The sequence below is a fragment of the Sciurus carolinensis genome, chromosome 12, assembly GCF_902686445.1.
Source record: "Sciurus carolinensis chromosome 12, mSciCar1.2, whole genome shotgun sequence".
In the NCBI taxonomy this organism is placed as follows: Eukaryota; Metazoa; Chordata; class Mammalia; order Rodentia; family Sciuridae; genus Sciurus; species Sciurus carolinensis.
In genome coordinates, this window is record NC_062224.1 from 56,005,572 (window position 1) to 56,018,484 (window position 12,913).

At 37.7% G+C, this 12,913-nt stretch overlaps 1 protein-coding gene across 1 annotated transcript in view; it reads left to right on the forward strand.

Annotated features, from left to right (window-relative positions):
- The window catches only part of Wdr64 (WD repeat domain 64), a 136,758-nt gene that overhangs the window by 51,585 nt on the left and 72,260 nt on the right, over nucleotides 1-12,913 (forward strand). The window contains exon 9 of the mRNA XM_047521396.1: nucleotides 5,978-6,057. Within this exon, the coding sequence (XP_047377352.1) occupies nucleotides 5,978-6,057 (80 nt within the window). The remainder of the gene's footprint in view (nucleotides 1-5,977; nucleotides 6,058-12,913) is intronic.

Genomic DNA, 12,913 nt, shown 5'->3' on the forward strand with positions numbered 1-12,913 from the left:
CAGAAAAAGTGATGATAAGTGATAGCCTTCTGGCACGTTCAGAAAGATAACAAGTTATTTTACAGAAGGGACTAAAAAAGCAAAATTGGCAATGATTTCATTAACAAGAAAATTTACAGCAGCCACAATAAACATGCCAAGTCGTCTGCATTTAGATGGGTGAAATAGCTCATTTCTTCTTTCCTAAATTAGAGTATCTTTACATTGGTGTTAGTTGCCTAGTATCAATGCAGATATTTTAAAATAGAAATAAAAGGATTAGTACAACACTGGCAGGTACTAACTCACAGCGCCTAGAACTAATCCCTTCAGAAATTCCAGTATCCCTCTCTGAGACTCTGTGCCTTACCTTATGAGCTCTTGAATGCTCTCATTCCCACTAACCCCCCAATGATCTCATTGAGGTCTCCAATACCTCGATCTCTCAGTTGTATGCAGTCTTCTCCTTGTCCTCTCTCTTTCCTCCTTACCCACCTGCACCCGAGGTTTATCATCTGAGCTCATGTCAGCATTCTTCTTTGCCCTCAATCCCGTCTGCCTACTCACCAACCAGGAACACCTCCGTTCTTCTGCTGAGCAGAGTCTGAGCCTACACTCCATTTACACACTTCTGGTATATTTTCTCTTCCATCCCCCTCAGTAATTATTCCAGACTTCACCACCTTCCACTTCCCACTGATGTCTTGCCCTCCTCTATGACACAAAACCTTGAGACCTCAAGAGGAACTCTCCAATACCTTCCAAAATCATCTCTGGTCACAACTATCTTTACTGCTTTTGTTTTTGTTTAGAGATTGAGCTATCAAAACCCTCCATTGGTAACCTTGTGTTCAACTCCTTCTATTTTCTCCAGGATCATGTCATATTGGTTTCTCCCACTCTCCTTATCTTCAACCTATAATGATGAAGCCTCTTCCAATCTCATTAAGTCATTCCTTGGTCTACAATATCTTCCCAATGACTATGCTATTCCTTTTCTTCCCTTATTTTTCTAACTTTTGGAAAGAACTCTGCATGAACTGCCTCCCCTTCCTTGACATTGTTCATTTCCTCCATGATCCTTTCTAACATAGCTTCTCCCCATCCGGTTCTGTGGAATAAGTTTGCCTTGGGGCATCAGCATTGCTCATCTTACTCAAGTAGCAACTCCTCCTGGCTTCTTGAAAGTGATTTTCAGGAAGCATCTTACCTAGTGTTTATTCTTTTTCCTTATTTTTTGTGTGTGCCTGCATTAAACAGTGGCATTTTCAAGAGTTCTCTCCATAGTCAACATTTTGTCTTACTTTCTATGCTCTTCTTGGTATTGGTGAAACCCAAGCTACCTTGAAGTTTGTATGTAAGTATACCTACTCACCATCTCCACCTGCATATCTCATAGCTCTTCAAACTCATATGACCATATTTGAAATGAACTTACCCTACCTCTCAATATATACATACTACAGTATATTGTATTTTGTTTGGTGACAGCATGATACATCTAGCACTCCAGCCTGAAATTTGATAACCTCACATGACTCTTCACTCTCAACCCCCACAAACCATTGATAACCATTTGTCTACATTACTTCATAAACACTCACTGAATTGGTCTTATATTCTTTGTTTCTATCCCTCCCACTCTCCAGGTTCTTGTCTTCAATTGGTCTCTTGCTTTAGATTTACTGCTGTCAAAACTACTGTCCGCTAATCTTTCAGCATGTTTTCCTGATGATGACATCTAGCCATCTCAATACTTTTCACTTATCTCTATTCTCTGCAGAGAGCACATCTGTGTGATCTGGCCCCTGCAAACTATCCCCTTAATCTTATCTCTCATTCCCTTGAAATTAGTGACTTATAATTCTGAACTTGTTGCTGCTTCCTGCATACCCCATGAGGGGACTTTGTGCATGTTTGGGGCCTTCTTCCTTTTCCCCCACTTGCATGACCCATTAAGGATCAGATAATACCGGTTCCAGGGAATTTTTCCAACCTTTCTCCAACTCCTCCCTTTCAGGACTAGGTTTGACACCCCTTTCATGTCTCAATTTTTGTACTATTGCAAGTTAATTATATTTTAGGGTGTGTCTCTGCAAGACACTAAAATTATTTATTCACATATCCAACATTCTCTTTATGATTGTTTCATAATTTGAAAAGTCTACATTAGATGACTCCCAAAATAAGTTCTAGAGCAAGAATCTGAATATTCATATTTTGAGCAAATTCATATTGTTTGAGGAACCATGCTAGGTGCTGGGAATTTAAAGATGATAAAACCAGGTCCTTGATTTTATGCCTAGTGAGAGAGAAAACAAATAAATGATTCCCACAAAAGGCAAGAGTGCCTTGATGTAGATGCAAGAAAGGAATATGGGAGCAGAAAAGAATGCCAGGGGCATCTTCAGGTAGGACTGAGGGGGAGAAAAATCAGGGAAGTCTTCCTGAAGGAGCCGTCACACATGCTGAGAATTAGAGAACTGGTAAGAGTTACCCAGGCAAAGCAATTAAAGGGCAGTGCAGTAGACAATAGACACATTAAAGAAATGGCACTTGCGAAGTATGGAAGTAAAAAAGAAGGTGAGTTCTAGAAGTTGTCAGTGGTTGATGGGATTGGAGCTCTGAGAGAAGAAGAGTAGAAGAAAATGAGGCTAGACAAACCAGACTTGAAAATATCATGATAAAGAATTGGAATCTAAAAACAAAAGCTATAGGAAACCACTGAATACTTTAAATGGAAAGTGATAACGTGTGTTTAGTATTAAGGTGAAAAATAGATTAGGAAAAGACAAATGAAAATGAGGGAGAACAGTTAGGGAAGATATGCTATACTTCAGAAGATGGGGATTTTAACTTAACCAGTGAAAGTAAAGATGAAGAGAGAACAGATTCTTGCCTAATTTATAAGAATCAGTAACCCACTCCATGAGAAGAATTAGTTACCTACTGGATGAGAGGGACCTGTTTCATTTTTTTATTCCTAACAATTTTTATTGCATCTATGAAAGACCAGAAACTAACTGTCCCAAATAGTGATATAATGGTACAAAATAACCCACTAACTCTCTGTTCTCATGGAGCTCATGTTCTAGTGGGAGACAGATAATGAACAAATAAATAAGTAACACAAACTCAGGTGATTGCATAATGGAAATGAATGAGGATGGAGAAAGATTGGAGACAATATGTTATGTTGGCTGGTCAAGAGGAGACAAAGTTTAAGCAGAGATGTGCATGAGGTGAAGATAGACTCACGCAAAAACCGAGAGGAGAATGTGCATGCTGCAGGTGACTGTCAGGCTTCTGGTTGGGAAGAGTGTTACATGGTACTATTTACCAAGGTAGAATGTGAGTGAAGGAAAAAATTTGTGGGATTACAAATGAATTCTAATGCCATTTCTGCCACTTATGTGCCACTTACGTAAGGTGGGGCATGTTTCTTAAGTTATTTGAACCTTAATACCCTCATTTATAAATGGAAAGTCTTAACTTTCTTTCCCACAGAATTTTGTGGTGCTCAAATAAGCTAAGATGGGCGATGGTGCTTTGAAAAGTATAAAATGCTGTAACAGTTGAGAGTTTTTTGCTTATACTTGTTTAAGCCTTTTCATGAAGAATAGAATTTTTTAAAAAAAGACTTTGAGCTCCATGTGCTGTCAAAACCCACAAGAATAATAAATACTCCAACACTGGAGGAAAGGGAAAGAACTCTGTTTTCCTTCGGAAACAAGTGATGATGGTTTCCATATTGCCTTTTTCCAAGTGTTAGGATCTGTCAGTGAGGTTGTCAATCTTTGTATTAAGTTTTAAATGAGGTAGAAACATTTTTTTAAATGAGGTAGAAATACATATGTATATATATTTCATCTCACTTTTAAATACCTACCACTTTTTGTAGAGAAAATATGCCCTTCAACTAATATGATTCCAGACAAATCTAATTTGTATGTGTGTGTGTGTGTGTGTGTGTGTGTGTGTGTGTGGTTTCAAGAGCAGAGTTGAGTTAATCATACTCCCATACTATTCCTATCTTATTTTACTCCTTTTTATTCTTTACTCCATTCCATTCATACATGGGGCGGGAGCGGGTGACAGTCATTCTATTTGGTTTAATGCATCTTTTGGTGTATATGTTTCCTTTAAAGTGCATATTTTTAATTATGTAATGATATTGTAGGGAATTTAAATTCTTACCATTCATAGTGTTCCACGTATTTACTACTTCGTAGTTATGAACATTTAGATTATCTAGAAGGTTTAATTTTCTAACTAACCAGTACATTCTAGTCTTTGCTCCAAAGAGCATCTGTTTTGCAAGAGTTTGGAGTCTGTTTTTGAGACCAATGCTAAGCTTCCTAGTATTTACCCTATCTCTTGCAATTTGTTGGTGATAAAAGCAGCTGAGAGTCAGGAAACTGTGAGACAAAAATACTCAGACAACCTCAGCAAACAGTGATCATTGATCTGATCAACCAGATTCCGACTGAGCTTTTCAGTGACTTCCTCACTTGGACCACTCTCTTTCTAAATCTAGAAACTGAAGAGGTTTCTTGAGTGTACAGCATAATCATGTTTTCCTGAACTGCCATGGCCATTGGAAAGTCATCTCAGTAGAATGAGAGTTGGGTTGCTTCCCTCTCCATACTTAACATGTTCCCATTTCTGCAATTTCCTATAATGAGTTTCAAGTTGAGCCAGATGAAACTGCATTTATACAAACACATAATTGGCCAGCTGTTAAAATCGGATCCAGCACAACTCCCAAAAAGGCAGAAAAAAGATTCTCTCTCACAAAAAATTTTCCGTTTCAGAAGCAATTACCATTCTGGTTATAATTTTTTATGGAAATTTCAGAAATGGAGTTTCATACCAGGAAGAAAATGAACATCTTCAATTAATTATGCTATATGGAACATATTGGCCTGTTGTAACACATAAGTTGAACCTTTAACCCTTTGATAGCTTGACAGTTTCCAAGAGATGAGCAATTAACTACTCAGTACTTCTTTTCATTAGTCACCCAACTCAGAGACAGCTTATGTTGGAAAGAAGTAGTGCCCTTCCATAGGACTTCTGTGGAGCTAGACAGAATTGGCATCTGTCCCAGCATTCACTAGCTCTGTGACCATCAAACACATTACCATTCGCTCTTCTTAGCCTGAACTTTCCCGTTTGTGAATGGGAATGAACATAGCTTGCTTCCAGTCTTAAGAAAAGTACTTGAGTTAACTCACATGAAGTGCCTGGTTTGATGCCTGGCACAGTCAGTGCTCAATAAATGTTAATTCTTTTTTCTTGTTCCCCTAAGAACTAACAAATATACTGAAAAGCATTAGGGAAAAAATATCCGAATACTGAGGAGATGAGGTGGAACTATTATAGGTCTGCACTTGCATCTCAAGCCCAGATTTAGCAAATCATGTCCTAAGGGCCAAATCCAATGAGCTACCAGTTTCCTTACATCAGTAGACTAAAAATGGCGTAACAAATACTTGAAGTAAATAAACTTTTAAAGAAGTGTATTTTGGCTCACAATTTTGGAGGTTTCAGTCTATGGTTGATTGACCTATTGCTTTTGGACCCATGGAAAGGCAGCACATCATAGTGGGAGCTTATGGTGGAGCAAACTGTTCACTTCATGGCACCTAGGAAGCAAAGAGAAGAAGATGGGTATGGGGTTCAATGGCACAACCCCAATGTCCACAAGACCTCCCATTAGTCTCCACATCTTAAAGATTCCACCACCTCCCAATCATGCTAAGGGCTGGGCACCAAACCCATACCACATGGACCTTTGGGGGACACTTGTCCAAACTACTACATGGAGTAAGTAGATTCTGTAGATCAGTAATGAGTCAATCATTATTTACATTTTCTGTGGGCAAATGGATTTACAAACAATTTAGGAATGAGTCCATTAAATAAAATTTATTTATAAGTTGAAATTAGTTTTATAAAGAAAAATAGATTCATTTTACTTCTATTTGTTTCCCAGGCCTGTGAGAGAGTTTGCCATGCCAAGAGGAGCAAATACATTTTGCTACTGTATAAAAGCAAATGTGATTGTCACTGGAGGTAAGAGGGCAGTTCACATCATGGAGAGATTTTCTGCCTTGCAAACAGTGCTCTCCTTGTATTTTATTGCTAGGAATAACCTTTTAAGGAATTTAAAAAATTGTATGAAGTCAAATCTGTCCCTTTCTGTGTGACTTCCTGACTTGATGGCACACTTAGAAAAGCTTTCCTTAGCCTAGGAATAAGTGAAACAAAATTTTCTGTATTTTATTATAATTTTCTTTTATTGTTTTGCTTTATGTTTTACTTTTAAAGCTTTAATCCATGTAAAAACCTATTTTTACATATGAAAGCATAAGTTCCTAAATTTTAAGAGTCCTAGAGCTCCCTAGAGCACAATGAAGGTTTTATCTTTTTTTCTTTTTTTGGTACTGGAAATTGAACTCAGGGGCACTTGACCACTGAGCCACATCCCTGGCCCCATTTTGTATTTTATTTAGAGACAGAGTCTCCCTGAGTTGTTTAGTGCCTTGTTTTGGCTAAGGCTGGCTTTGAACTGGAAATCCTCACACCTCGGCCTCCTGAGCCACTGGGATTACAGGCACATGCCACCCACGGCACCTGGCTGAAGTTTTTTTGTATCTTTATATGCATATTTTTGGGGAGAAAGTTCAAGTTTTGTCAGATTCTTAAAAGAGTTCCATGACCAAAAAGATCAAGAGCCGATGGCTTTGAGTTAACATAGAAGAGGGCCAAGGATAGACCCTCTAATACCAACTATTTAGTGATAATTAGATAGAAGTTGGGAAACAAGGTCATCTTCTGAGATTGAGGGGAAAGACCTTGACATGAGAAGCTTCAGGGGAAAGGTAGAGGACTTAAACACACACACACACTCTCTCTCTCTCTCTCTCTTTCTCTCTCTCTCTCTCTCTTTTTGTACCAGGGATTGAACCCAGGGGCCCTCAACCACTGATCCAACATCCCTAGTCCTTTTTATATTTTATTTTGAGACAGGGTCTCACTAAGTTGTTGATGCTGGTTTGTGATCCTCCTTCCTCAGCCTCGAGCTGCTGGGATTACAGGTGTTCACCGTCGGGCCCCGCCTGAAACACTCTTTGAGATGCATACTCCTCCTCTATAATACTGAGTTTTTATTTTACTGTGTTCTGGAATCAGATTGTCTAGGTACTAATTCACTTGCAAACGATGTGGTGGGCAGATTATTTACCTCCCTAAAGCTTCAATCTCATCTGTAAGTGGAGTTGATAATAGTATCTGCTCATAAGGTTATAAGAATTCAAGTAATTTAAATAAAGTACTAAGCACTGTCTTGCACATAGTAAGTGCTCAATATATGTTTGCTAATAATAATACTAATGGTAAGAAAAAATACATCCTGTGGTGTTTGAGATTAATCGAGGTAATACATGACTGGCACATACTAAGTTCTCAATAAATATCCATTCAATCCACTTCTAACACATAGGCAAAATTATTTTGGCAGATGTGTGAAGGTTTTGTTGGAATAAAGAAATCTGAGATTGTGATTAGAAGTCTGTTACCGATATCATGAATGAGATGGAGAGGGTCTAAATATTACAGGTATCATGGAAAAAGAAAAGAAAGAGCCAGTTTCAAAGACATTGGAAGTGGGGCCAGGGGTGGAGCTTCATGGTAAAGTGCATGTTTATTATGAGTGAGACCCTTAGTTCATTCCCCAAAACCAACAAATCAAAAACAAAAACAAATCAAAACAAAACAAAACAAAAAGAAACACATTGGAAATAAGAAATTCATAAGGTCATTCATGCAGAATGATATTGTGGATTAGAAAAAAAAATCAGTCAACTACAATTTTGTAAGGTGGGAAATGGAAGAACATCACTGTGTTCATAGTGGCATAGAAATGAGGAAGAAGACGCTTAGGAGGATTTTCCATCTAAGCAAACAAAAGCTCAATTTTGAACTAAAGGCCAAATGTTAATCAGACATCCAAGAGGACATTTCTTTTCTTGATGGGAAAAGATCTGGTTGGAGAGGAGGGGTGTTGAGGATCCCAGGCTGCCTGCAGGAGGGGAAGATGAACACACCTTACAGGTAAGGAGACTTGAAAGATCCAAGTGAGCAAAGCAGAAATACAAACAAACAAACATCAAGAAAATGTCCTGTATTGGAAAACTGAAGTTTAAAAAGGGGAAGAATAGAAAAGTTGAAAAAAAAAAAAAAACAAACTCTTGTCATTAAAAAATAAATAAATAAAATTCAGTAAACATATCATTTGCCTACAGACTTTAGAGCAAAAATATCCATTAAAAAGGAACCAATATGTTAAATGAGTGAGTGCTATTGGTCCCTTACATGTTAAGATCCCTTCAATTCTTATTCCCAACCATATATGACAGGCAATGCCTGGTTCCTACCTACAGTCAGCTGCCTCACCCCTGAAGTGCCTATTTTGCAAAATATAAAGTATAAAGACAGCTAAGCTCCTACTTCAGGGCTAGGTAATCTCCCATGAGAGCACAGAGCTATTTTTTTTTTCATGTATACTATGCATTCGATTTAATATTTAAATTTGTGCTCAGCTTTAGGTCTTCTACAATGCTTACTTGAAATTACCTTATAGTTCAAATATCATCATAAAAATAATATGCAATTCTTTTGGATAGCAAAACAAATAAAAACAATGTACTAGAAGTTAAAAGTTTAGTCATAAACGTATTCATAAGTTTAGTCATAGCTTGGCCACTAATAAACTGTGTAATTTTCAACAATAATTTAATGACTCCCTGTTGCTTATTTTCCTCAATCAGGAAATTGAACTACATCCATTCAAAGATCCTTCTGACCTAAAATACTATGATTACAATTTTCAAAGAACTGCCTGTTCATAGGAAGGTAAACTAAAAATACCTTTTGGAAAATCTGGGACCCAGTTTGTTAATTAAATGCTATTCTAATATATAGTTATTGCTTTCACTCAGAAAAACAAAGCATTAATGACCACAAACTTTTAAAATTCAATGAAGGACATCAAGAATAGAAAGGAAAGCATATGGATAAGAAGTCTGCAAAGTAGCATATAGGAGTTATGACTTGGCCTGGGAGCAAGTTTCCTGAAACTTGATGGTGATGATTCTAAGAACACACAGGAATCCAAATCTCTAAACTGTACTAATTATGATGATGAGTTAAAGAGTCCACCCCTCTCCCCAAACCAAGGTCTAGAACACACAAAGGAACAAATGCTAGATTTAAGTATTTTAGAAAAGAAGTGAGATGTTTGACCTACCATCTGCAATGGAAGGGGACACATTTTCTGGCCTGGACTACAAGACAAAGAGGTGGTGGGTGCTCTGAGAGATGAAAGAAGGTTGTGTAGCATCGTGGAGATGGAGCACCAAACATAATCCTATCAGTTGGCTTTCTATCACTGTGACAGAATACCTGAGAGAATCAACTTAAAAGGAGGATGAACGTCTTTTGGCTCATTGTTTCAGAGATTTCAGTCACTGGTCACTTGGGCTGTTGGTTTGGGTTTATGGGGCTCAGTATGTCACGGTGGGAACATGCAGCAGAGGAAGCTGTTCACCTCATGGCAACCAGGAAGCAAAGAGAGAGACAGGAAGGGTCTAGGATCCCAATATCCTCTTCAAGGATATGATTCCAATGACCTTACTTCCTCCAACGAGGTCCCACCTATTAAAAGTTCTGCCACCTCCCCATAGCATCACAGGCTATGAACTAAGCCTTTAGCACATGGACCGTTGGGGAACATTCCAGGTCCAAACAAAAACAATGCCTAAAAATCAAACAACTAGATTCTGCCCCTACCACTGCAAGTCTTTATTATTAGGAAAAATTTTAGTATTCTATTTCAACCCAAACACCACACACAAAAACCCTTTGACAAAACAGTTCTTAAATATGTGGCCAAAATGAGATTTAATTTTTAAAATATAATCATCATATGATGTGTCACATTAATCTTAACGGTCCTTTGGACAGCCCTTTATTCTCACTTAAAAGAAAATAAATCTTTTAAGAATACCAGCTTTAATATAATCTTAGCATTTTAATCATTTCTGGGGGGGAAATGTGTTTAGTAAAGTTCTGGAACTTAAATGATTTCATGAAACCCAGGGTTCATTATATTATAAAATCCTGCTCTATAGCTTCGAAAACTTATTAATTATAGGTTTTCTAGCTTTCACAAAAGCAATCAAACATTTAACAGCATGACCAGCAAGAAACTAATACATTTCACCATGCATAATTTATTGACTTTCACAGTTTTTAAGCCTCTATTAGTAGAAAATGCAAATTCTCAATAACTGAAAACACGTTTTTCCCAGGAGAATACTCTTGTTGATTAGTGACTCAGCCAAGCACATTGTGAAGTGTACAGTATGTACTGGCCAATGACTCAAAATATACAATAAAAACTGTTTTGCAAAGCATAGTTGAGCATGTTAAATGTACAGGGATACTTGAAAACAATTTTTCCACAAATCACAGAACTAGTTAGCTGGTTGAGTCAGTTGTCTTTGCTCCCAGCCTTGTGTTCTTCCTGGACCTACATCATCGGGTTTGTTAGAGGTGCTCTCAGCTTTCTTCTGTGAACTGAGCCAGCTCATTTCATGAAAAGCAATGAATTTGGATCAAGTGACTCACCAACTGAGATAAGAGCTTTCTAAAAGGAAGAAAATCCTCTCTGGTGAGTGACTTTATCTAAATCTTGGTTTAGTTAAAAAAGAAAAAGAGAATCAAATGGAAAATAACAAATGAACAGGACATTAGTTCCTTATGAGCCATAATATATTATTTGGAATATAAAATCCTATCTTCATGTTTGAAATTTTCTGTGAATACCTACTTTCCTTCTATATATTTTGTGTTTGCCTTATTGCTGTTGTTGGATTATAAACACTCAAAGCATTGACCATGCTTCAAGTATCTTTATAGACTTTCTCTCACTCTCCCCCACACATTTTGTAGAATACATTTGTACAAGGCAGGGACCTAAAATAATGATAATAATAGTGGTATTAATATTTAATGTATAGTCCTAGATTTATATATGTACAATCCCATTTATTCTCATGATAAAACTTTGACATAAATTCAGTTATCCCCACTCTAAAAATAAGGAAATGCAGAGAGGTGAAGCAACTTACTCAAGGTCATAGAACTAGTGAATGATGAAGACAGATTTCAAATAAAATCAAAGTCAACTTACCCAGAACATGCATTCTTAACAATTTCATGAGAGAATCTGCTAATCAACTCATTTAGTTAGCAAATAAGAATCAAGCACTTTATGTTTTTCGAGGATTGGCACAAAGAGAAATACAAGACTGTTCCGGTTTGGATGTGAGGTGTCCCCCAGAAGTTCCTTTGTGAGACAATGCAAGAAGGTTCAGAGAAGAAATGATTGGGTTGTGAGAGTCTTAACCCAATCAGTGAATTAATCCCCTGGTAGGTAACTGAAGTGGTAGGGTGTGGCTGCAGGAGGTGGAAATTGGGAGTGTGGCTTTGGGTATTTATTTGTATCTAACAAGTGGAGACCTCTCTCTCTGCTTTCTGATCACCACATGCGCTGGTTCCCTCTGCCACTCTCTTCTGCCATGAGGTTCTGCCTCATCTGGAGCCCCAAGGAATGGAGCCAGCCTTCTATGGACTGAGACTTCTGAAACTGTGAGCCCTCAAATAAACTTTTCTTCCCTAAAATTGTTCTGGTCAGATCTTTTAGTCACAGCAGCTAAAAAGCTGACTAAAACAAAGACTCACCAGATAAACAAGCAGATATGTAAATGTACAACTAATCAAATGGGATTAGTGCTATAAAAGCAGTCTGATGAAAACACTGAGAACACTGAAAAGTCTTAAGCCCATCAAGGGGCTGGGGAGGGTGACTAGGGAAGGTGTTGGAGAGGAAATATTAGAATTAAGTATAAGAGTATTTTTTTTTTTTTTTTTTGCGAAGTAGACTTTGAACAGGGAATTTCTTTGTATCCTTAACATTTAGCAAAATACCAAGTATACAGTAATTTCTCAAGAAATTTTTATTCTTCCTATTAATAAGAGTAGCATGGAATCTTAAATTTAAGAAATATCCCACTAACTCATCTACCATAGTCCTTAAAATATCTTGATTGCTATTTTAAGTCAGCTTGAGTTGCCACAGTGAAATAATAGAAAAGTTGTCTTAAACAACAGAAATTTATTTTCTTACAGTTCTAGAGGCTGAAGTCCAAGGTCAAGGTACCAAAATGGTCAGTTCCTAGCGAAAACCATTTCCTTGGCTTAAAGGTGGCCTTCCTCTGGCTGTGGCACTCACAAGGCAGAGAAGTGGGGAGTTCTCTGGTTCCTCACATATGGGCACTAATCCCATCATAAAGGCTCCATCCTCTTGACCTAATCCCTAAGACCTCATCTTTAAATACCATCACAGGGGGGTTAGGGTTTTTACATATAAAATTCAAAGGGACAAGGGGCTGGGGATATAGCTCAGTTGGTAGAATGCTTGCCTTGCAAGCACAAGGCTCTGGGTTCAATCCCCAATACCCACCCCAAAAATTCAAAGGTACATAATTCAGGTCACAGAGGTTGCTTGAGAAACAGAAACTAAGAATCAGCTTGCCCTGTTTTACTTTTTCAGCCCATTTCTAGTAGTATTTCAGGATCTGAGAGTCTCTGAAGTGAAAACAGTTCACCTTCCCAAAGGAGTTAGATATGTTCAACAAAGACTCATTTTTCACTTACATGTGTGTTTCCCTGTCCTTTAGTCCTTTATAGTTAAAGCTCTGAGCTGTGATTCATCTCCACACTGAAGTTATTGAAGTTGTTCAATAGATATTAGTTGAACTCCTACTGTATGTTATACACCAGAAATTCCAGAGTAAACAAGAAA